Genomic DNA, 26,088 nt, shown 5'->3' with positions numbered 1-26,088 from the left:
TGTACGAAACTGCTGCTGCATACGCGATGGGCAACAGTTTGGGTTCAAATCACGCGCGTCACACTTAACAATCAGCGAGGGGCAGTCATTTTTGACGCCCTGTGTCTTTCCTCTACACTAAGCTTCGAAGTGTTTTAGACGAAAGAGACGATGTCAGCGCAACTATGAACACGTGCGATTCTGACCTAGTAGCACTTACCGGGACGTGGTTAAATGCTCATGTAGGTGACGACGAAATCTTTACTCGCACTAAGCCTATCACTGTCTATCGTTGAGACAGTGACGGAAGACAAGGGGGATGAACATTGATCGCCGTTGTTGCTATAGCCTATTTATTTATTTATTTATTTATTTATTTATTTATTTATTTATTTATTTATTTATTTATTATACCTCAAAGGCCCCAGAGATGCGGTGTTACATGAAGGATAGGCTTAGTTTAACAAAACAGTGATTCGAGAGCAGCTCTGAATTGATGTGCGTCGGTGTGGTGCGTGACGTCGGCAGATAGACCGTTCCAGTCCTTTGCGGATTTCAGAAAAAAGTGATCGTAGATTGGAGGTAGTCTGCGCCGGGGGAGGATACATGGCTTTTCTGTGGTTAATGCGGCTGGACTGACGGTGAGCTGGTAATATAGCTGAAATGTGGAGTGGTGAATGATAGAATTTTTGAAAAAGACACAGTGTAGAAATCAGACGTCGTGACTCTAGATTAGTAAGACCGGCGCGGGTTTTTAGTTCAGACACGCTTGCATAATAACAATATTCAGAGTAGATAAACCGGGCTGCACGGTTTTGAACTGATCCCAGTTCCCAGTGCATTAGAAGGGTTATGTTGATGAGGATGCCAGACAGAGCATGCATATTCTAACTTAGGGCGGACATATGCAACATAAGCTAATAATTTTACTGATGGCGGAGTAAGTCTTAGGTTCCGGCGGAGAAAACCGAGGGTTTGATTCGCGGCATTGGCTAAGTTAAGGACATGATGTGACCAAGTAAGGGTAGTTGAAAAGGTTATGCCGAGGACCGCATTAATATCGAACCTGTCTGTCTGGAACATAATCGGTGTGTGTTATCGTCCACCTCATACAGAAATTTTGTTCGTAAATGAATTGCATGGCGCAAATAATTCTGCCCTGATTCTATACCCGTCATCCTCAGTAACGCTTCACGGAGACTAATTGTCCTACAATAAACTGGACCGTCGAACTGCGCCAAACCGAGCAACGCTGGCTTGCATACACTCCTACATCCCTCCTACATTCAAGCGGTCGCTTCTGCGAAATCTAGTTTCCTGAAAAACGTACTCGCCTCTATGCTTATCGGTAAACCTCGGAAATTTCGGCACATCGTAACTAATACCCAAAGCAACAGGGAGATTTCTTTAGTTGATCTGAATGGCCTACCTGTGCCTGCTAAAGGGTGCACATCAACGTTTCACGATGTGGTAGTCTGAATTTCTCATCCACGAGAAATATTTCATTACCATCATATGTGTTATCCTGCTTCGTCAGTATGCAGATAATAGTAACATGTGCGGCCGGGATTGTAAAGCTCATTGACGCACTGAAACCCTCATATCCATCTGCTATTGACTGTATAAGTGCAAGATTCCTCAAAGAAACAAAGATCTACTCCTCTATTTTTCTGACTGAGATAGTTCAATAATTATGAAATGCTGATATTCTTGCCGAGTATTGGAAGCAGACGAAGGTGATTCCACTTCATAAATCATGTAATAAGCTATCACCCCTTAATTATCACCGCATTTATATTACTAGTATATCTTGCGAAATTCTTGAACATGTCATCTTCTCACGCCTTGCTAGCTTGCAGGATTCGAACAATTTTTTAAAATTTGCCACAGCAAGGTTTTAGGAAGACGTACTCTTCCGAGACTCAGTTACTGTGTTTTGCTCACTCCATGCTCAATCTTATTTGACAACCGTTTTTTACCTGATTGCATCTTTCTAGATTCCTCTAAAGCACTTGACAAAATAGACCATTGCCTTCAGCTTAAACTCAGGTGTCTCAATATCGACGTAAGACTTCTCAGCTGGAAGTAACTTTTTCTTAAGAGACGCTCGCAGTACCTGTTAGTTAACAATAGCAATTTATCGTTAACATCCGTCGCGTCAGGTGCACCACAGCGGTCTGTTTTGGGCCATCTTTTCTTCTGAGTTTATATTATTGACCTCACTGATTGCGTGACTTTCCCTATCCACTTATTCGCCGATGACTGCGCTATTTATCGCGAAATAGGTGACCGTACCGATGTTTCGGGTGTACAAATTGACAAGAATAGTATAGTATACTTATGTACCACTCACCTCTGTGTGCGTTTGAGGGTAATCAAATGAAAGGAAATGAATGAAATGAAGTTTTACTGGGAGAGCGTAAGTGATCCTGCCGCGTTCATTCGGAGCTGAAACAGGAAAGGCAAATTATCACAAAGGGCACCAAGCGCTGTTGCACCACTGCACACCTTTTGCCCACATACGCCGATAACGATTGCTGTAATCCACAGTTCATGGCAGGGCTGATAGAAACCTCTCACGGCTGCCGCCGTCGTCTTTTTGTAACGGCGCCCGCTATCTGCTGCTCCGGCTTCGCTGATGGTAAGCATGAATGTCGCATCTTCTTTCGCGGCTCTCGCGCTATTGAAGGAATACCGGCAGGACAATTTAGACTGTTCATTTCTAATGCGCTTACTAATGCGAGTAACATTCTTAGGAAGCTTCATGCACTTTATGGTGTGTGTCTGTTTGCCTATCTGTGCGTCTATGTATCCGACTGTGTTCCCGGGAACGTGGATTGCTGGGTACCTTCAGTGAACCTCTTTCACGAGAACTTGTTATTGGGTATGTGCCATCGGGTGTGGTTGCCGCTCATCAACATCTTTGACTGCTTCATAGGGTCACTGGATAAGTGGCGCATTTCAATGAATCTTTCTAATGCAACCTTGAGTCACTGGGTACGTGCCGCTGGTCAATGAGACAGATAAGAAAAAAAGAACCCCTTTTAAATTTTTTTTGGGGCTGGGCGGAATCGAACCATCTTCATATATATCCCGACAAGATTGTCTCAACATATATATCGCAGCAGCATCGCTAGATGGCGCAGCGTGTCCAGACAAATGCGCGAGAGAGGAGTGTGGCCTCTTACGCGGAGTGTTGCCGTATCGTGTTTCGCTACATTGATCCAATGCTTCAAGTAACATCGAGATTCATCCCGCGACGGTTCATGGCGAATTCTTTTTCTTTTTTTAAATAAGCTGTCACGACGACAAAACCCTAGAAACTAGGCTGACAAGCCACGCCCGAAATACATTGGTATAGTAATTTTCTACAACCAGTTACGGTTTCGTATTTCAGGAGGTTCTATATCGTGACGTTCCAACGCGGAAGATGGACCAGAACATCTAGTCGTTTCTGAACTCGCTCCGGCTCGCTCGGTGGTCTATTACGCTGCTACATTGGGGAGCATAGTGAGTAGCTGCATAGAGAGCCAGCCTTAGCAAGTGGTAAAACGTCGCAATAGCTTGCTCACACGTGACCACATTCTGTATCGTGGCATCATCCCACATATACATCCTGAGAAATGTCCTGAGAAATGAAACTGAGAGTGGTCGTACGGACGCAACTAGAGTAAATCATTTCGGGTGCTCTGGGGTTTGCCTTTATGTTCTTAGGTTCCATGATCGCGAACATTGTTAAAAAAGAAATTGCCCAAAATCATGACAGTAGTCCTTTAACCACTCCTGATGACCACTTTTCTTCCGAACCTTTTTACTTGTTAGTTTACAAATCCAGCTGTGGCGTTGTGACAGCACAGGAGTAAACTTATAATGCTGGAATGGCTCCGTCAAAACGTTTTCCTGAATGGATCCCTAGAGTCGAACCAAGAGACTGTAATACCATGACTGATAACAAAAAACATCGACGCCCTGATATTGTCAACAAATGAGCACTTTCCTATTAAAACGTTATCAGGGAAAAAGCGAGTGCGCTTTATCTGTGAGGCATCGGTAGTTGACATGTGACACGTGAGCGCAAATCAAGGAACTTCCTGAAGCAGGCTCGCCCGGGTCTTAACTCCCAGAGCATGTGTGCGAAATGCCAACACAAGAAACGCTAACGAAAGGCGATGTGTTGTGAAAACGAGAGCGAGGAATTAATTCGGGGACTCGGCACAAAGCAGGCATGTTAAAAAAAAATGGCTGTGGCTTAGCTAAGGTTAAGCCCAGGATGCGAAGCATACTAGCCTTTATTTTAACGCGACAGCGTTAAGGAGGTCGTCAGTCAGTCAGTCAACAAACTTTATTAAGGTCCTAAGGAACTACTAAGTCGTAGTTGCGGGCCGCTCCCACGTTGGGGCCGGAAGACCATGGTCCTCCGCCCGTTCGCGGGCCCTTTGGACAGCCCTTAGTTGGTCCTGGGGATCGCCGCTTTTAAGGGCCTCTTCCCAGTCCTCTTGTTGATTAAAATATGCGTTTTGTAACGCAAGGCATTGCTAGAGCATGTGTGCTAACGAGCAATACTCTTCATTGCACTCGGGGCAGTGTGGGTCGATGTCCGGAGCAAAGCGGCTAAACTTTCTTCTCGAAGGGAAAGATCCCGTTTGTAACATTCTCAATGTGGAAGATTGAGGTCTGGTTAGCTGTGGGTGTGGCAGCGGGAATTGCCTGCGCCCAAGCTGATAGTGCTTAACTATTTCATTAAAAGAGAGTAGAGGATCAGAGTTATGCTCACAATCCCGACTGCTTAGCGTATCAGGACCATTGCGGAATCTTAGACCTCGCGCCTGGTCATGAACTAGCTCATTCGGGTTGGGTTTGCTGGAATGTACATTGGATCCCATGTGCGCCGGGAACCATGCAATAGTGTGAATAGCATCAGGCGGTCTTTGCTTGATTATAGCCGCCGCCTCTTTTGAGATTAGGCCAGATAGAAACGCTCGTATGGCTGATCTCGAGTCAGTGTGGATGTAAGGCCGCGAGGGGTCATTCATAGCTAGCGCGATGGCAGACTGTTCAGCCGCCGCTACCGTGGTGTGTCTTACCGAAGCTGCATTAAGAATTTTCCCATGAGGATCAGCTACAACAGCTACAAATGAATCCGTGCGCCCATACTGGGCAGCATCTACATAGGTGGTTAATTGCAGGTTTTTGTGCGTAAAGTCAATGAGAGAGCGGGCTCGTGCCTTGCGTCTAGCTGCATTATATTGGGGGTGTACATTCCGAGGGAAAGGGCTAACTTGAAAGGTTGCTCTAACGGCGTGAGAGAGCATGATGGCATTCTCGTCGACTGCCAAGGGGGCTAGACCTGCGGACATTAATATGCTTCTGCCTGCCTTCGAAGACGAGAGGCGGACGGTTTGTGCCGTTCTTTGCGCTTCGACTACCTCCGTCAGGGTATTGTGAACCCCTAATTGTAGGAGCTTCTCCGTGCTGGTGCTAGTGGGAATTCCCAGTATGTGTTTAATGCTTTTTCTCATCAGCGCATCAATTTTGGCCTCCTCCGAGCGGGACCAATTGAGCGCCGATGCTACGTAGTTTATGTGACTCATCAGGAACGCATGATACAGCCTAAGAAGATTGCTCTCACTGAGGCCGCCTCTGCGGTTCGAGACTCTTGTGATTAATCGGAGCATGTTTTCCGTTTTTGCCTTGACGCGGACAACAGTTTGATTGTTGCTTCCCTTTGCATTTAGAATCAGACCTAGAATCCTGACCGATTCGACTCTAGGAATCATCTGACCAGATTCTGCGTATAGGTTAATAGGAATCTGTTCGAGAGGGGTAGAGTGCCTCTTGCCCCTGCGATCCGGTCTATAAAGCAGTAGTTCTGACTTTGAGGGTGATAGACAGAGTCCCGCCCCTTTTAAGTACTCTTCCGTAATATCCAAGGCCTCCTGAAGGGCACGCTCCACGGCCCCCTCGGACCCCCCACCGGTCCAAACGGTGATGTCGTCCGCATAGAGCGCATGATTCGTGCCCTCGACCCTAGCCAGTCTTTCCGAGAGGCCTTTCATCGCTATATTGAAAAGGAGGGGTGATATTACTGCACCCTGCGGAGTGCCCTTAGCCCCTAACTTGAACTCGTCGGATCTTAGTTGACCGATTTTAATAGTGGCTTTACGGTCCCTTAAGAAAGAGCTGACATAAGCGTGAAAGCGTTTCCCTAAGTTCAGGTGCGAGATGGATTCCAGAATGAATCTGTGTGTGATGGTGTCAAAGGCTTTGGCGAGATCTAACGCTAAAATGCCTCTAACATCCCTGGTGTTCACGTCGATAATCTGCCTTTTGATGAGAAGCATGATGTCTTGCGCGGATAGAGAGGGCCTGAAGCCTACCATGTTACACGGGAACAGTTCTCGTTCCTCGATGTATCTCGTTACTCTCTCATGGAAGACGTGCTCAGCCATCTTGCCCACGCAGGACGTGAGTGAGATTGGCCTAAGGTTCTCGGGTGTCAGTGTTTTACCTGCTTTCGGGATAAGGACAACAGAGGCCGTTTTCCAGTCCTGTGGCACCCAGCCAGTTTCCCACGTGCGGTTTATCTGTTCCGTAAGCTTCTCAATTGATTTCTCATCGAGGTTACGCAGGAGTCTGTTGGAGATGCCATCCGGCCCGGGCGCCGAGCGGCCGTTTAGCTCGTGTAGCACCTTTCTGACTTCCGCTTTAGTCACCGGGGCATCAAGCTCCTCCATGGTTTCGCCTGTATACTCTGGGTAGTCCTCGTTCCCCGTGGGGCCTAGGGGGAGATACCTGTCCTTTAGGCTCTGAAGTATGTCTGCATCTGTTAGCCCCTTTCCTTTAAGATTATGAATTATTCTATCAACAGCTAGGGCCTGATTGCTTTTGGATTGGGAGTCATCTAACAGTTGTTTCAGGAGGTTCCATTTGCCTCCCGTACGCATCTGTCCGTCGACTGCCGAGCAAACCTCGTTCCATTGCTGCTTGCTCAATTCTTGGCAATACGCTTCGATTTCACGATTTATCATCGCTACTTTCTTACGCAGCCTCCGATTGAGCCTCTGTTTGCCATCTGGCGAGTAATGAGTTTTTGCCCTCTACCAGGTGCGCCAAGTGCGCATCCATCCTGCTTATTTTTAAATCAGTTTCGACTGTTTTAGTAACAGCCTTGACGTCCTCTTTGATTCTCCTTAAGAGGTCTTCGAAGGACTCGTACTCCTCCAAGTCCTCTCCCCGGCGTTTACGGAAGGCGTCCCAGTCTACTACGGTGAACGCCCTAAGGGGGGCTGCGGCAACTTCCAGAGAAATCTCCACAATAAAATGGTCACTTCCCAGGTTTTCTTGCTTATTGTGCCAACTAACAGAGGTGGCATTCTTAACAAAGGCCAGATCCGGCGTGGTGTCCCGCGAGACTGAATTACCGTTGCGCGTGGGAAACTGTGGGTCCGTAACTAGCTCTAATGAGCAGTTTGTAACCGCTTGAAGTAGATTTATTCCTTTAGGGGAGTGTCTCAGATAACCCCACGCCTGATGCGCCGCGTTGAAGTCTCCAGCTACCACAAGTGGAGCATCCCTTGCTTTCGCCGCCGCCTTGGCTATAATCGATAAGAATGCCTGGTGACGGTCCCTCGGGGAACTGTAAATGTTTAAAATGAAAACGCTGTTTTTAAGCCAGCTGCTGGGAATGATTTCGATAAGCATTACCTCCGCCCTCGTGCTGCCCAACTGCAATTTGTGCTCTTGAAAGGAACACTTCTTTGCAACTAGGACCGCCAGGCCGAGTTTGCCCTTTCCGGTTGCCGAGATAGCTCGGTAACCTGGAAATGACGAAATTTCAGTTCTAGTTTCCTGTAGTAAGATAACATGTGGTTTGTTCGACTGTGTCGCGATAAGTTGCTGCAGTGGGGCTTTTCGCCTCTGAAAACTGGCGCAGTTCCACTGCCATATGATAAATTCTTTAGTGTGGCCCGCCATTGTTAAGGCTCGAGAGGGCCTCTATGACGCTACCTGTAGCTTCTCTAGCTGCCGCTGGAGCGACTTCCATACTCACTGGGTTCAGCGCGCTTAGTTTGCACGTTTTCTAGAACTTGTACTCTGAAGAGCAGCATTTGATTGCCCTTGATCAATTCATTCAATGATTTTTGTAAACGGTCCAGCGAGCGTTGCATCGCTGCCTCCGTCGTGGCAGTTTCTTCGGCTGCCTCCTGCGAGGACGTGGCCCTACGTTTAGCAGTACGCGCCTGCACTTATCCGCTTGCCGAAGAGGACTCTTGCCTTTGCTGTAGGTTTGCTTGCCGAAAGGCCTCGAAATCGGCCTTCATCTTTTGAATTTCTGCCTTCAGGTTAGCGTTTTCTTGCAAGAGCTGTGTTACTCGGGGGTCTTCCCTATGCTCTGGCAATGTTACCTGCGTTACCTTTGTTGGCGCCTTGTTAGTCTTGGGCTTGACTCGGTCCGCCCATGAGGGTCCAGGTCCTTCCTGGATGTGCGCCCGGGATTGGGAACGCCCCTTGGAGTGGGAAGGTCCTCTGGAGTGGGAGCGGTCCCTGAAGCGAGACCGGGGGCGCCCTCTGGAGAGGCTGCGTTGACGATCCGCTGGAGTCAGCGAACGCGCACGTCCAGGCGCGCTTGTCAAACTGAAGTCACGTGAACGAACTTCCTGGGCCACCTGTGACATCTTGGCGCGCCTGCGCCGTCGTCGCCTTTGTCGTACTATGTAGGGCAGCTGGAATCGCTGCTTGCACTTGCGGTCCGCGGTGAGGTGAGGACCCCCGCAGATGGAACACTTTGGCGTGCACTGATGATCCTCGGCTGGGGAGGCTACACCGCATCCCCTGCATTTCTTTCTGCTTGGGTTCGGGCACACATCAGCTCGATGTCCCAAATCGCCACAGTTGTAACATACTTCCACTTGTCTTCTGTATAGCGTGCAGGGCAGCATGCCCGCGCCACACATGACGTAGTTCGGCACTCTCATACCTTCGAAGAGCACCACCACCGTCGTAGTACTCTTGATGCGTCTCACTTCGAGCGCTTTCGGGTTCCGTTGGTTGACAATCATGGTCCGCAGCTGAGCATCGCTGAAGTCGGCATCGACCCCGCGAACGACTCCCTTGCATGTGTTGTCCGAGGCGGCTAAATAAGCTGCCACGTCGTACTTGCCTTCCCTGAGGTGTATCTGCTGAACGGACGCGTAGGCACACGCGTTTTTTCTCACCGGCGTAGAAACGACCAGAATGTTCTGAGCAGCGTTGGGGCAAATGATATCTTCACCCACTTCGTCCGGAGCTAAGGCCGCCGCCATGGCCAAAGCTTGGGCTAGTCGAATCGTACTGACTTTCTTAACGTCGAGGCCTCCTCTTGGTCTGACGATGATGCGTATATGGTCCCGAGGCATTTTCGGGAGTCTTGAGGCGTTCGCGAGCTGCTTCATCGCGCTCTGTCGGGTGGCCGTGCGGCGGCCACCTTTCCCGCCATTGTGCGTCTCCGTGCTGGCCGTCGACTTCGGCGTCTCCGGTCGAGCCTTCTTGTTTCTGCCCACTGCTGTGGTCCAGCCCGGGCAATTTGCTTCGGCGGGGTCGATCTCGACCCCTTCCACCATCTCAACTTCGGGCATTTCGCCCCACAACGCCGAGTAGGCCGTGGCTTGCCATGGACGCCGCGCCGACGCTGGGCTGCGTTCGGTAGAGTGAGCCGACGAACACCTTGCTCGGTAGTTCAAAGTCTCTCAAATTGTCGAAAAGCTCACCTGTTGACAAGAGTCCGGTATGGGCTGGTTCCTTGCTACATACTGCGTAGAATGATGCACAACTTTCCAGGATTTGTCAAAAACATTCACCAAAATCATTTGAAAAAGCAGGAGCCGATGTTTGCGCGTCCGCACTACTCGGCGCCCCCTGGCGTTCCCCCTAAGGAGGTCGTGTCGCAGAAAAGCCGGTGTCGTTGGCGTCGGCTCAGGCGTGCGGCGCTTGCTCAGGCGCACATTTCGTTGTCGCGCCGAACGCTGCGTTGCTCGACGCTCACCGCGTCCGATGCGGGGGGCGACGCCGCGAGCGACGGCGCGAGTTGGAGCGCCGTTTCTCCTCTGTCGTGACGTCACGGTGTCACGTGGTATTGAAGGCGACACCGCCGCGCCTGAGGAGCTGGGTTGAGCCCTCGTAATATGCTTCGCATAAAATATTGATAAGGAACTGCTAGGTCGTGGCAACTCTCTATCAGCAAGAATTGCGAGAGGCGTGGGAAGCAGTTGCATCATATGCGACGTAGCTGAGAACAATGTGTCAACCCTGTCGAAAGGATTGATAGCGGCATATAACACTTCTTGTATTTATGCGTATTCTCTTTGACACTTCCGGCACTGAAGCGGCACTGAAGCGCACCTTAGTGCGGTTTGCACAAATGCTGCCGTGTACTGACGATGCTCTGAGTCACACACCTCCGACGCCTGTCGTGCAGAAAACCAAAAGCTGGCCAATTGTCAAGGCTCTCGCGATGCATCTTCGAAGAGTTATCCACATGGGAAAAATGAGATCAAAGTCTTGAGGCAAAGGGTCAGGGATGGTTCCTCGCACAGGGAGGCTGCCGCTAAATTGCGGCGTCAGCGTTCACATCACCGAAGATCTAGGAAATCCAGTGCTATTGCTAAGGATGCACCGATTCTACTGACAGTCCACACACTTACACAGACAACTAGCAATAGTTTCAACGAGGATCCTAAGCAGAAAATCTCCGCTATCATTGCATCCTGCGAGGAGTAGCCGCCATTGCCACGGCTAGACCAACCAGCGGAGCAACAAGATGTAGCACGCTCGCCGAATCATGATTAATCTTCTGACAGCAGCCAAGACGAGGACAAACAAGTTGTCACCATAATAAGAGCCCTTATGAACACGCTACAAGTACTACTGACTGCCATTCGCATACCGGCGGCTCCAGGTGCATTTCAAATACTGGATGCCCTGAATCCGGCACTGACCGCGGTCTTGAGAAGCACCATGGCTGCTCCTCTGCACTCGTCTTTTAAAGAAGTCAAGGAATGAGTCTATCTGCCAGTGCATTGCCAGAGTCCTTAAATCCCGTATTTCGGATTTTCGTCCCCCTGTCTTTAAGAACAAAATTCCGATCAACGTCATTTGTGAGCCAAACGTTGAGAGCGCCATCCGCCTATCGGAATACGAAGCTTTCGTGTCTGCCACCTGTAGCGATCGCAGCAAGGTCATTGTTTGCGTCAGATTCGATTTCGCGTATGTTTTAAGGACAGTAGCACCTGATGACGACAATCAGTACGTATGCCTCACTATAAAACCTCGACCATGGATTATTACCGGCGATTTCAATGCGCATCCTTCGCTATGGGTAGCTTAAAGATGGCTTGTCGAGGAAGCCGAGTGCTATCCTTCGCGTCGGACAATGAACTCTGCTGCCTAAATGATGGCAGTCCCACTTTTATATGAGGATTGAGATACAGCAGCTACCTGGACTTAACATTTCTTTGAAGATGCCTCATTGCCAGTGTGAAATGGTTTCAGGACAACGAAATGCATGGTAGTGACCACGTTCCAACATAATTTATTATCAACGGCATGCGCGAGTCATACTCTACCAGAGTTCTTCAATGCATCGACTAGCCTAAATACACGTTGCTCATGAAGCAGAATTGTGAAAGGATCCAGCACTGTCTACCTGGCAACATCGAGGAGCTAATTAGCGACGATTCTCAAGAATCCACAAGAATTTCTAGGCCTATTCCTAAATTTTCTGAATTCGAAGAAGAATTGGAGCCGTTTCAGGCAATTCGCCATCGCACGGTACGAAGGTACAGGCACACCAAGCCCATCTACGACCTAAGGGAGGCAAGATGCATACAGAAGATCCAGTGTCAGATCAACTCCCTGCAGTCTCTAAGATGGAATACTTTCTGGGATTCACTTGATCCGCATAAGCCCCCTGTCACATATATGGGGAACGGTGGGCGGTCTTCGAACATCACCGCAACAACACCACCCATTCAAATGCCTGGCTCTCTGCCAAGGTCGCCGATAGATCGACGTAACGGAGGACTTCTGTTTGAAGGTTGCTAATCTACCGTCCTCGTTCCCCGCACATTATCCCATGACGTTCCAATCTCGCGGGATTCTCGTGTGGAAAATCTCTTTGCCATCGAGGAGTTGCAAGCGGCGTTAGCAGCGTGAAAACATTCCTCATCGCCTGGGCCTGACGGGGTGACATACGCAGCTCTTGGCAACCTCGGTCAAGCAGCCCGGCATCCACTTCTAGACGTGTACAACAATTCATGGCGTGAAGGAGTGGTTCGTGCTACATGGAAGTCGAGCCCACGCGGACGCTCTTCTGTGGACAAAGTCATAGATCTTGTTTCGTTGTTCAGCCCGAAAAAAAGCTTAAGGAGACTGTCAGCGGCGATGTTCCTGTACGTTAAAGGCGCTTATGCCAACGTTACCCATCGAATCCTCCTGAACGCCTTGGGCGATGTCGCCCTAGGTGGCCTTGTTTTTCGAAAGATGCTCAGCTGCCCGAAGGACAGGTGGTTCTTTGTTTAAACAGAGGATGCTGCGTTATCACAGCACACCTAGCGTGGCGTACCACAAGGCGGAGTCTTGATCCCCACTTTAACCTCGTGGTCATCGACTTGGCTCATACCCTTCTGCAATCCGTCCATGTGCCGATATATGCAGACGATTTGGTCAGCAGGACCGACGCGTCTTCAGGTGTGCGCCAGACTCCAAAAAGCGGCGACACTAACATCAGGTTATCTTCGAGCACGAGGTGTCGAGGTGTCCTCCGCTTTCACGCGCAACGCAATGAGGCCGAACGTTGTCAGAATTAGTGGACAGCCTATTGCCTGCGAGAAGACGCATCTCTTTTTAGGAGCGGTAATAGGTCGGGACCCCTCCTGGAGTCCTCATGTCTCCTACCTAAAAAGGAAACCAGTCATGATAACCCACGTACTCAGATTTCTTGCGGAAAAGTGAGGCGGTGCGTCTGTGAGTGCAACGCTCTAACTCTATAACGCACTGTTCCTAGGTCTCCTACGCTATAGTTTGCTTACCTGTACTGGGTGGGACCAGCAAGACCAGCCTTCGTGCCCTCCAGCCTGTGCAAGCTCAAGCTTTGCGAATTAGTCTTGGCCTTCCCAGGTGTGCATCCAAGGCAGCAACAACAGCCATCGCGCATGACGACCCCATCAATACGTATAAGAACGTCGATGCCTTAAGGATGCACATCAGGCACTTCGCCCGACTTACATCGCATCATCTGGCCTCTCTTCCTTCCGCTCGACCTCGTTCAGCGTTTAGCAGGCGCCAACCGTAGAACATTACCGTCAAATTTCACGACTGCAGCACGACCATCTCTACGGCTGTGGTGCCTGCATCCACTCCAGACCCTTGTCATTCCCGACATCAAAAAGAAAACGGAGATGTCATCTTTCGACCTCAAACAAACCGTGCTTCCATTCCTACATGACAAGCACAAAGAACGCATCCCCGTTTACAAGGACGGTTCTGTCTACTCTAAAATTTCAACTGAAGGAGTGGTAATTCCCACAAAATCTTTCACCCTCAAATACAAAACGTCTCCTATTGACGCAAAATAAGATTGCACGTGATGACACGGGACCCTTAAGGCGAGAACGATGAAGTTCTTGGTTGCGCGCGCTTTCTCCGAGGATCAGCCATCGTAAAAGGCAGACGTTCTTTTGCCAATCTGTCGGTGGTAAACTGTTTTAGTTGTAATAGCTCGGTGACATTTCTGGTGGAGGTGCGGGGTACGGTCGATGTTAAGATCTCCGGAGCATATCCCAGACCTAAACCCGGCGAGTAGTCCAGCCGAGCTTACCCCTGTGCACGTACGTGCCAGCCGACGTCTCCAGGGACTCCAGCCACAGCACGGCCTGCTAGCGAAACGAACTAGAATGACGAACCTACCACCTCCTGCCACTCCTGCAGCATCGCACGTTGTCGTCTATCACATCCGGACGCCGAATCTATTCCACGGAAGTGCTTCAGAGGACGCCGATGACTGGCTTGACCATTTTGACCGGGTTGCAAACCTCAACGACTGGAACCGCGAGCGTAAGCTACGCTACGTGTACTTCGCTGTTGAGGATTCCGCGAAAACATGGTTTGAGAACAACGAGGCGACACGGACGTCATGGGAAGAATTTCGTAGAGAGTTTCTCAATGCCTTCGCCAGGGCGGACAGGAAGGAGAGGGCGGAGTTAGCGTTGGAGGCAAGAATTCAAGGCCCGAATGAGCGAGTGACGGCGTACGTAGCAGACGTGAATCGGCTTTTCAGACGTGCGTACTTTTCTATGACTGAAACAAAGAAGGTGCGCCATCTCATGCGCGGCGTCCAAGAGGGAATCTTTGCTGGCCTCATAAGAAATCCGCCGACGACACTTGCAGGGTTCCATGACGAAGCGACTACTATGGAAAAGGCCCTTCAACAGCGGGCCAGGCAAAACAACCGCGACGCCATGATTTCAAGGGAGCTCTTTGCCGTTACCCTCGGTAACGAAGTTGGTGCCTTGCGAGAACTCATCAGGGCTGTCGTCAAGGAGGAACTGCAGAAGATGCAGACGACCACGTCCCCTGTGGGACAACTTTCCATTGTGGAAATGGTGCGCGCCGAGGTCCGACAGGCCGTCCATATGCCTGGACAGTACGAGGCACCACAGCAGGGACCGCATGCCGAAATGAGTTACGCTGAAGCAGTGCGCCGTCCGCCACCATTCCCAGAATTAGGTCCCTCGAACAGCTTGGGAGGATAACGAAATCTCCTAGGTACGTAAACCCACGAATGCTCACTCGCGCTGTGCATCTTCCTACCGGGGTGACAGCGCAGTAGTAGAAGTGCGTGCAGCATGGTACACCCCACTCAACAAATGGACGTAAGCTTCAGGCCGCCTCGCAGCCCACCGCACATCGCCGAAGCAAGGACTAGGAAGAGCAAAGTCTGGCGCACCACAGACTACACGCCCCTTTGTTTTCATTGTGGCGAAGCCAGACACATCTACAGAATGTGTGCTTATCGTCATGTAGGGCTCTGTGCATTCTCACCGAATGCGCCTCGTCCACGACCTGGTGAGCGGCTGCCGGAAATAGAGAGTTCGGTCGCGAATCATCGCAATGTTGATCAGCGATGGCAGGAAACCCGTTCCTCGTCTCCTGCTCGTTACAGGTCACCATCACCAAGCCAAGCCTTTACCCGCGGCGCTCTGACACGCCGCTCGCCTAGCCCGGCGGGTCGGGAAAACTGAGTTCAGCGACCTCCGGAGGTGAGTCCGCTGACGACGACCGTCCGCAAGATCCTCCACTACGACGACAACGACGGAAACAGAACGACGCAGACGTACAGACCAACACCTTACGAGAGGTAGTTACGTCGAACATTCCCGTCACCATAGACGACGTAGAAATAATGGCGTTAATCGACACTGGAGCAGACACCTCAGTTATGAGCATGGACCTTGTCTGCAAGCTGAAGAAAGTTTCTACCGAGTGGACTGGGTCGCAGATTCGCACTGCAGGAGGCCCTCTGCTAACCCCGGTAGGAAGATGCACAGCGCGAGTGAGCATTCGTGGGTTTACGTACCTAGGAGATTTCGTTATCCTCCCAAGCTGTTCGAGGGACCTAATTCTGGGAATGGACTTTCTGCAGGCTAATGGAGTTGTGATTAACTTACAAAAGTCGCGGGTAAAGTTTTCGACGGCGCAGGCCTTAGCAGGGAGCAACGAGAGCATGATGGTGCCGCCAAGGAGCAGCGTATTGACCCTCGTCACCTGCGACGCATTCGACGGCTGTGAGGGTATTGCCGATGCAAATATCCCGCTGCTGCTCGAAAGATACATCTCCATCGCCCAGGGCCTTGTTCGAATACAGCATAAGTGCTCGCAAGTTTTGTTGACAAACATCAGCCATGAGTATCAGCACGTCCCTCAATGTACAGCTGTGGCATTCCTGAACGACATTTCTGACTTCTCAGACATCGGCACATTACAAGTGGCTTCACCGGATGCAAAAGCTCATGCCAGCCTGAATACCCGCGTACACATTAATGCTGACTTAGCAGCTGTACAGAAGGTCAACTGCTGGGCCTACTGACAGAATTTTCCGGCTGTCTTTCCACGGAATCCAAAGTCCAGCGCACTTCCGTTACGCAACACCGGATTGTTACAGATGAGTCGGCGCGGCCTGTTCGTCAGCATCCGTATCGCGTGTCACCTCTGGAGCAGGATGCGATTAAGCGTCAAGTTAAGAAATGCTAAATGATGACGTCATGCAGCCGCCGACAAGTCCGTGGGCATCGCCTGTCGTACAAGTAGAAGAGAAAGACAACACACTCCACTTCTGCGTTGACTACAGACGGCTTAACCGGGTCCCCAAACACGACCTTTATCTCCTGCCACGGTCGATGACGCTTTGGACCGTTTGCGTCATGCTCAGTTCTTTACTTCGCTAGACCTAAAGCCAGGCTACTGGCAAATCGAAGTGGATGAGCGTGACCTTGAAAAAAACCGGCTTCGTGGCTTCCGATGGGCTGTACGAATTCAAAGTGCTGCCTTTCGGTCTCTATTCTGCTCCTGCTACGTTTCAATGAATGATGGACACTGTACTCGTTGGTTTAAAGTGGCAGACGTGTCTAGTGTACCTAGACGACGTTGTTGTGTTTTCCAGCATGTTCGATGAACATCTCGTCTGGCTACGAAGTGTCCTTACCACAATACGCAACGCCAACCTGAACATCAAGCCTGAAAAACGTTACTTTGGCTTCCAGGAACTCAAGTTTCTAGGCCACGTGGTCAGCTCCAAAGGAGTACGACCAGACCCAGAAAAACTCGCTACCGTTGCCGAGTTTCCTTATCCTAAAGATAAAAAGGCTGTTCAGCGGTTCCTGGGCCTCTGCGCTTACTACCGCCGTTTCGTTGAAGGCTTCTCAAGGATTTCTGAACCGCTCGCGAGACTAACACGACAAGATATGCCCTTTGCGTGGACAGAAAACCAAGGGCAGGCCTTCACCGAATTGCATAAACGCCTTCAATCCGCTCCAGTGCTGGCGCATTTTGATGACACCGCGGCAACTGAAATACATACCGACGCCAGCAACGTAGGACTCGGGGCTATTCTGGTTCAGTGGCAAGATGGCGCAGAACGTGTAATTGCGTATGTGAGTCGTAGTGTGACAAAAGCAGAAGCTAATTATTCAACGACCGAAAAAGAATGCTTAGCAGTCGTGTGGGCCATCAGAAAGCTCCGACCCTACTTATACGGCCGGCCATTTCACGCGATCAGTGATGACCACTCGCTCTGCTGGCTTGCCAACATACGAGACCCGTCAGGTCGCCTCGCTCGTTGGAGCCTTCACCTCCAGGAATACGACATAACTGTTGTCAACAGATCCGGTCATAACCATAGCGACGCTGACTGCTCGTCACGTTCTCCTATTCCCTTGACATCATCCGACTTCGAGCTAGATTTGCCGTTTCTTGGTGTCGTCGACGTGGTGCACATGGCTGACTATCAACGTGCAGACTCTGAGCTGCTTCCAGTCATTCGATATCTTGACGGAGCTGACGTTGTTGTCCCACCCCCACTTTCACGAGGATTGACGTCGTACTGTCTGCGAAATTATGTCCTGTACAAGAAAACTTTCGAGAATAGCCAGGAAACGTTCCTTCTCGTCATCCCGACAGCACTGCGCGCGGAAGTTTTACAGGCGTGTCACGACGATCCCTGTGCCGGCCACTTAGGCTTCGCGAGGACATTAGCGCGCATACGGAAAAATGCTATTGGCCACACCTATTTTTGTCGGTTCAGCGCTATGTGTGAACGTGCTGTGACTGTCAGAGGCGTAAAGTTCCACCCGTCAAGCCTGCCGGCCTCCTTTGGACCCCGCCGGCCTCCTTTGGACCCCGCCGGCCTCCTTTGGAGCCTTTGGATCCGCCTCCGGCGCCGTTCCAGCAAGTGGGAATGGACCTTCTTGGGCCGTTCCCCACGGCATCCTTGCAAAATAAGTGGATAATCGTGGCTAATGACTGTTTACCTCGCTATGCGGAGATGAAAGCTGTGCCACGGGGAACTGCTGCTGAAGTCGCCAGCTTCTTCGTTCACAACATCGTGCTTCGTCACGGTGCACCCGCTGTACTCATTACTGACCGCGGTGCAGCGTTTACAGCGCAATCATTGCAACAAGTCACACTGACGCACACTGACCACCGAAAGACCACAGCCTATCATTCCCAAACTAACGGCTTAACAGAGCGCCTAAACAGAACATAAGCCGACATGCTCTCCATGTACATTGATGTGGAACACAAAACATGGGATGAAATTTTGCCATACGTCACGTTTGCATACAATACCGCTGCGCAGGAGACCACTGAGTTTACACCATTCGAGCTTGTTTACGGACGTCGTGTTACAACCCCCTTAGACGCCATGCTCCCGGTAGACCACGGAGCCACACGGAATGACACCACTGAAGATTTCGTCGAGAAAGCCGCCGAAGCTCGCCAGCTTGCTCGGAATCGCATCCGCACCCAGCAGAATGCTGACGCCTGCCGTTACAACCGGACCTGACGGAATGTACCGTACTTACCAGGCGACCGCGTGTGGGTGTGGACAGCTATCCGACACCGTGGGCGCTCAGAGAAATTGTTGCGCCGTTATTTCGGCCCCTTTGATGTTGTACGCTGCCTCAATGATGTGAACTACGAGGTATAGTGCCTCAAAGCTCTGATCCTGGTTCGAACCGTGCTGAAGTCGTCCACGTAGTACGGATGAAGCCGTACTACGAACGCGAGGGCTAAGCAACCCTCACAAATCGCTTCAGCATTGTGTACATTCCTGTACGTTTTTTTGTCTTTTCATGTTGGCACTCTTGCCCATAGTGCGCGCCCACTGCCCTTGAAGCGACCGGGCCGGTCGCTTTTTAGAGGGGAGCAATGACGCAAAATAAGTTTGCACGTGATGACACGCGATCCTTAAGGTGAGAACGACGAAGTTCGTGGTTGCGCGGGCGCTCTCGGAGGACCTGCCATCGTGAAAGGCAGACGTTTTTTTTTGCCAATCTGTTGGTGGTAAACTGTTTTAGTTGTAATAGCTGGGTGACAATATTACATCATCAATGGCTGCAGACCTCGCAGCTATCGGTGCTGCTCTGGAGTCTATTGGTCACAAATCATCGCTTTCATGGTCCATCTCCACGTTCCAACACTTCCGTGCCGCCTATGGCCCGGCGTGGCATCTCCAAACTTCGCAGACTAGCAGGCACATCATGGGGCGGATCAGTATCGTCCATGCTGACTGTTTACAATGCATTAATACGACAAAAAATTGCATATTCCGCGCCCATCTTACACGGACTTTCCCACACGTCAGAAGAGAGACTTCAAAGACTTTTAGCTAGAGGACTACGCCTATGTCTAGGAGTTCCACGAGCGACTTCGAGTTCTCTTGTAATAGCTGAGGCTCGCCAATCACCATTTCCAGTTATGCGAACTACAGAAACATGCCGGCATTATTTCCGCCTTCAAACCCAGCATAAAAACCACCCATTGGCTCTAGACATAATGAAACGAGATAGAAGTTATGTTCATATAGAAATTCAAAAAAATCTTCACATATTGCCAGAAAATGAATTTTGGAACTCAGACATCGAATATCCTCCATGGCTGCTTACAGTTCCAAAAATTGAATTGTCAGTAGAAGGGATATTCAGCAAAAGAGACATGTTCATTCAAGCTGCTCAACAACTAGCACTATACCAGATATATATGCGGTATTCAGGATTCACACACGTCTATACAGACGGCTCTAGTACAGCAACCTCTTCAACTTCATCATTCATTATACCGCACCTCAACGAACAACAATCATTTAGGTTATCTCGTGCGACTTCGTCCACAACGGCTGAACTGTTCGCAATCCCTTGTGCGGTAAAATTTATATTTTCAGCAACAGAAGCGCAAAAATGGGTAATTTTCAGCGATTCACAGGCGGCTCTAACATCACTCTGCAGCACAAAGGGGAAAACATTCAGCGACAGTATAATATATGAAACACTTAAATACCTCACAAAGGCAAGCGAAGCAAAACATGCAATAGCATTCCAGTGGATACCAGGGCATTGCAACATTCCTGGCAACACAGCAGCCGATGAAGCAGCACGACAAGCGCACCTGAAGGATGATACGGCTCCACTCCCAATATCAAAGAATGAATTACGCTGCATTATAAGGACAACATCTTTCAACATGTCTAGGAACACTTGGTTTGACCAGAATTCTAAGAGATCTGACTTATATCATATTGATCCATTTATTGAATTCAAATTTTCATTGTCATTAGATAGAACTATGGAAACGCTTATTCATCGATTAAGGCTAGGCACTGCCTACACAAAGCATTTCTTACACAGAATTGGCCGAGCGGAAACCCCCGAATGTGATTGCGGATTTGTAGATGAAGATATATATCACCTCCTTCTAGATTGCCCACATCACGATACACCAAGATGCCGACTTAAATCAGCGCTAAGTAAATTAGACCGCAGACCTTTCAGTTTAAGGAAACTTTTGGGCCCTTGGCCAACAACGGCCTTGCAGAAGAGCGCTTTAAAAGCACTAAAGACTTTCTTTGAAGACAGCGGCATCACTGGACGCTATTAGTGCTTTCATTGTTCTGTTCATTTCAATGTGACTCTATATATCCATCTGTTTGGGAATTATGTTATGTTGACTGCTTTGTTGTGACTGTATGTGCTAATATATTTATTATTAGGCAAGTGCTATTAGGCAGCAGTATCGTTTGTACTTTTGAGACTTTCGACTTTGTTGTGACTGTATGTGCTAATATATTTATTATTAGGCAAGTGTTATTAGGCAACAGTATCGTTTGTACTTTTGAGACTTTCGACTACATAAGTGTGGAGACATTTGCCATGTATATTGTATGTACCCGCTGACCCGCTGACTAGAAAATGTGTTATTAGGCGACAGTATCGTTTCTACTTTTGAGGCTTTCGACTACATAGGTGTGGAGACATTTGCCATAGTCTTCCTGTGGAAACGTTGCTTTATAAGTCCTGGTGCTTGTGTGAAATGATTATTTGATATGTAACCGTGAACCCTGAATGATGTATGACGGAACCACCCAAGAGATAAGGAGTAGCCGGCGCCTTAAATTGCGCGCCAACATCTCCTTATACCATATCAATAAAAAAAAAAACTGGTATTCCTTCGGCATTGGAATGACCAACAGCCCTACTTGCGACACCTGCGGCTGCGAGGAGACGATCGAGCACCTTCTTTGTGACTCTCCCCTTTACAATGTGCCAAGAATGTGCAATGCGTGTTTACAATGTGCTCGTTACCGCGCCCGAAAAACTGGACAATCGCCCCTTCGCAGAAGAAAAAGTTCCAGGACACTGGTACAGACTGGTTTCGGCACTCAAGGCCTTAAGGGCTTTGCTAAAGTTTTTAAGGGCTTGTGAATTGTGCGACCATCTTTGAATGTTGTAGCGCGTAGCATTGCATTACTGCGTCAATATTTCTCTGTTTTTTTCTTTTTTTTACTTTTATTCTCTTTAACCCTTTCCCTAGCACAGGGTAGCCAGTGGTACTTGCACTGACTAACCTCCGCCTTTCCTCCCCTTTTTCCCATTTTGTCTGTCTTCTCTTGTATTTCAACAACGGAAGAGGGTACGCATCCTTGATTATTCGCACGCAGTGTCGGTTTTGCTGAATTATATTTAGCATTCCTTTTACAACGTGCAAACAGAAAACACTGCTCGTGAATTAAGAATGGACATAGAGGATGTTTTTCATACAAAAAGCGCAAGTATAACTAAATTATCTAACTTTACTTAGACTGAGTGGCTCTCAAATGCGTGTTTTGACAACGCCTTTTCCTCTTGTCACGCACTGCACTTTATGTATTTAAGGCGGCGCAATGCGCGTGTCGCCGAAGGAAGACGAGGCGTCCGTTGTAGTAGTTTGCATTGCTCTCGAGATATCCCTGCGCAATCTGCTCAAGTGCGAAACCTAATGACACCTCGCATTCCGCCTTATCTCGCAGCACGCCTCTCGGCTAATACTCGCGCTGCCAGAGAGAAGAAAAGGAAACTCCGGCGTTCGTGCCACCTCTGGCTTGCGGCCAGCGGAGCTCGGAGTGATGTCGCACCTCCTTAACCGAAGTTTCAGAGCGCATCGTCGCACGCACAGCACCCCTCCTGGAGGCGCGGCGACCGACAGGAGCCCCAGGAACGCCCTGCCCGCGTCGAGGGCTGCTCTGACCGATGTTCCTGAACACGAAGAGCTGCGCAGTGGCGGCAGGAGGCAAAGCTCGTGCGGCCTCGCGTCTGCCGCTTCTACGACGCCTGGTCCAGCGCCGGAAACGAAGGTCTCCCTCAACAAGTACGCGACGCTGAATGCTGCGGGAGGTGTGCTGCCCAAAAACCGTGATTGGCTGCGGTGAGTGAGCCTTCAAGAAAGATGACTCGCACATTGAAAGTTGTACGGAAACTGACTGTGTAACACTTTGAAGGGCTGCCGCGCTGTGTGCCCTGTTCACTTCTAGAAAAAAGCATCGAAGTACATAAAAGCTTAAGGCACAGTGGCACCCAGCTAATTATTATTTGGACCATATTATCCGTTACTCTCCTCAATCGATCGGTTTGCGTGCCCCTTTGTGAAAAAGCCAGGTATTCTCGGCATGGTCTATCGCTTCTCTCGCGGCGAATAAAACAAATACCATGACCATGCCCAAATGTACAAAAGAATAATTGAAGGCAAATTCAGCATATTACAACGGGAAAACCAAGACCGTCTATTTCAAAAAAGCAAAAGAAAAATATCCGACGATTACGATACTCCCTAATGCGAAATTTGAGCGCAGCTCTATACGTGTTTCCATTTCGCGATATTTTGAAGCAAAGAATTTGAGAGAGACATGTAGTAGAGTCGGTAATGGTCGAAAATCTGATCTGCGGATCAAGCGAGCCGGCGTTTATACATGACTCGTCAAAGGTTCCAGTGTGATCGCTGGTGCCGCATGGCTTCCAGAAAGTACTATACAATTCGCATAGCGCATACAATCAGATTAAGAAACAATCTCACACAATAACAACCAAAACAAGCGCGAACGAGACCGACCCAACAGAACCAAACAGGCGCGGGCGAGAGCTGTGGCGCGAGCAGACGATAGTACGAAACGAGCGGATCGGCTGAGACCAGACACGAGTGCGCATTGAGCCGTAAGGAGGGTCCGCATGACACCAGCATCGCGCGCGCACGTCACTGAAGGGGCCGCTCTCATTGGTCTCCGCCATTCGCGGCTCGCGTCCTTCGTCTCCCACTCCAGCGAAGGGGGGCGGAGCTGGTTACGAGGCCGACAACGCCGACGACGACGCGAAACCCAGGAACGGACGCCAAAGAGCTGCGCTCTAAAAAGTTGAAGGACGCTTAAGCCTCTGCTTTAAGAGTAAAGCGCGATAGAATCCAGAGTTATTTTGACTTCTTTTCAAACTTTCCACGAACTGCAGCTTATATAACGGTAATGTTGATCGGAAAACGCTGGCGGCGAACGCCGTGCTCGAAAGTGAACTTTCTGGTAGAAATGAGACCCCTTCCCTGCGCCGATCCCGAAGGTGCGCACAGCCACACCAAAAAATAAATAAACAACAACAACAACAACAATAATATAATTTTGAGGTTTCTGTTATTGTTTCATACTTCAAATATTTCAGGCTGAGCAGATGTGGGCTGTCATTCTCAAAACTCATAGGAATTACTCAAGAACTTAAGACAAGGTATGCGCAACTTTAGTGATGAAATGGTGTGGCAATATAAACGGCACATACCTCATGTCGTATAGCAAGGCATGGCAAATGTGTATACCTAAATATATACGGGAATTTTCGCTCAGAGGGACGCCGGTGCCGGACGCCGGTGACAGATTTTCTGCGACAGGTGGGTCCTTTATGCTATCGCGTTAAAATTGTATCGCGTTTTATATCCGAGATACACGATTCAAAAAGTCAACCGGTATATAGTTTGTCTTTGTTTGCAGCCTTTGTACAAGCGTTACATTTTAATGTAAATAGCATTCTTTGCTTACTTCAGCCGTTTTGGATCTATCTATCTATCTATCTATCTATCTATCTATCTATCTATCTATCTATCTATCTATCTATCTATCTATCTATCTATCTATCTATCTATCTATCTATCTATCTATCTATCTATCTATCTATCTATCTATCTATCTATCTATCTATCTATCTATCTATCTATCTATCTATCTATCTATCTATCTATCTATCTATCTAATCTGCTTGCTTAGGCCGCTAGGTATGTGATTTGGGTCGCGATGCCATCGAGGTCATTCAATTGTCACCATTCCAGCCCTCATTTGACTCTCGTAATGCCACCCTAGTTGTCTAACAGATGGTACCAGGAGAAATTGGCTCGGGGTCGTGATGCCATCGTAGCCATTGAGTCGCCGTCATACTAAATTGTAATCCAACACTTATGCGTTCGTCGTCGCTCCATCATCGTCATAATGTCGCCATGCATCCGTTGTTACACCTCTATGGTGATGATGCCGTAGTCGCTCCATAGTCGTCATCCCACCTTTGTGGACTTACCCTCGTCATGGGTCGTCGTCACCCCTTACCGACCCGGTGGTTCAAGTTGCGTAATGGCTCGGGCCGCTAAGAATGGCGTCGTCGTCGCTATTCAGTCGTTCTCGTTGCATCATCGTCATTGCAGCTTTGTCTTCCGACATTCATCACGCTAGTGTGCGCTCTTGTATTGCTTTCTGTATGCTTAGGGCTTGAGCTTGTAGTTCCAGGAATGTGCGCAGGTTTCCGGTTCAATAAAAATAAAGTATACATACAGGTCAGCTTTGGAAAAAACAGCGGAACGTAATGACACGATTGAAGAAATGTCGATATAGCAAAAAATGACAGCGAACCAAACGAAATAATCATGCAATTTAGTTGCTGGTTCTAGTTAAAAACATAGTTTTGAACTTGGTTAAAAGACGCTGGCGGGCTAGTTGGTTAGAATCCATGGTAGAGTGTATAAGCGCGACTTGGACGAGGACGAAGAAAGAAACAGATACACAGACACGGCGCTTCACTTTCAACTAGATATTTTATTTTCGCACGCATCGATAAATATATACCGTGCGAGCGGAAACAAACGTGACAGCAAAAAAGAACATTGAGTGGTACATTTCGTTGAACCGGACACGTGTGCAAGGCAAGGGTAGAAAGGGAAAAAACATCTACTACAATTGTCCCGAAGACAAGCCAAGGAATCGTATCTCCTTTTCCGAAAGTGATACCGAAGGTTTGCTTACGCACTTTTGCTGTAATGTTGCTATCTCGTGTGCCTCTACAATCTCCCTCGTCATCCTGCTATGAGCCTTATACAGAACGGAAGTGCTTTCAAACATGGGCTTGCAGGAACAATCTCGGCAGTGAATGCCCAAGTGACCCGAGATTACCTTATTGACATTGTATTGATGCTCCCTTAATCTATCGTTGATGCATCTGCCGGTTTGACCAATATACGTATTTCCGCATGAAAGTGGGATGGCATAGACAACGTTATGAGTACAGGTTACAAATTGTTGGCGATGTTGGATAGAACATGAGGGCCTTTTGTTATTTTCTGTGTTAACCTGTTTGCATAGCTTTTGTAGACGCTCAGGGGCAGAGAAAACTACGTCTACTCCCGATTTCGCCGCTATTCTTCTGAGATTATGAGAAATGCAATGAATGTATGGCACCACAGCAACTTTCTTTGCTGTAGCATTGGTACTACTTGCATTCGACGCGTTTTTGCATTTTTTGCTTAAGGCGTCCGCGACAGAAGTTAGCATGCGCACCGGGTAACCAGAATCTGCCAGGCGCTTGGCCTGCTCTTTGAGACTGGCTTCCATTTTGTGGTCACATGACTTCGTCAAAGAATTGTTGAAACACGATGTCACTACTGCGCGTTTTACAAGTTTTGAATGAGCAGAATGAAATGGTAGGACTGGCTTATTGCCTCTCGGCTGATAACTCCAGCATGTCATTTGTGGAT

The 26,088-nt window shown here is 49.1% G+C and overlaps 1 protein-coding gene across 1 annotated transcript in view; it reads left to right on the top strand.

The window, feature by feature from the left end:
* Positions 1-26,088, top strand: part of LOC135902807 (proline-rich protein 5-like) — a 58,195-nt gene that overhangs the window by 12,140 nt on the left and 19,967 nt on the right. The window contains exon 2 of the mRNA XM_070537697.1: positions 22,073-22,467. Within this exon, the coding sequence (XP_070393798.1) occupies positions 22,169-22,467 (299 nt within the window). The 5' untranslated portion in view covers positions 22,073-22,168. The remainder of the gene's footprint in view (positions 1-22,072; positions 22,468-26,088) is intronic.

The sequence above is a fragment of the Dermacentor albipictus genome, chromosome 1 (assembly GCF_038994185.2).
Source record: "Dermacentor albipictus isolate Rhodes 1998 colony chromosome 1, USDA_Dalb.pri_finalv2, whole genome shotgun sequence".
Taxonomy (NCBI): domain Eukaryota; kingdom Metazoa; phylum Arthropoda; class Arachnida; order Ixodida; family Ixodidae; genus Dermacentor; species Dermacentor albipictus.
This window is presented reverse-complemented; position numbering and strand designations above follow the sequence as displayed.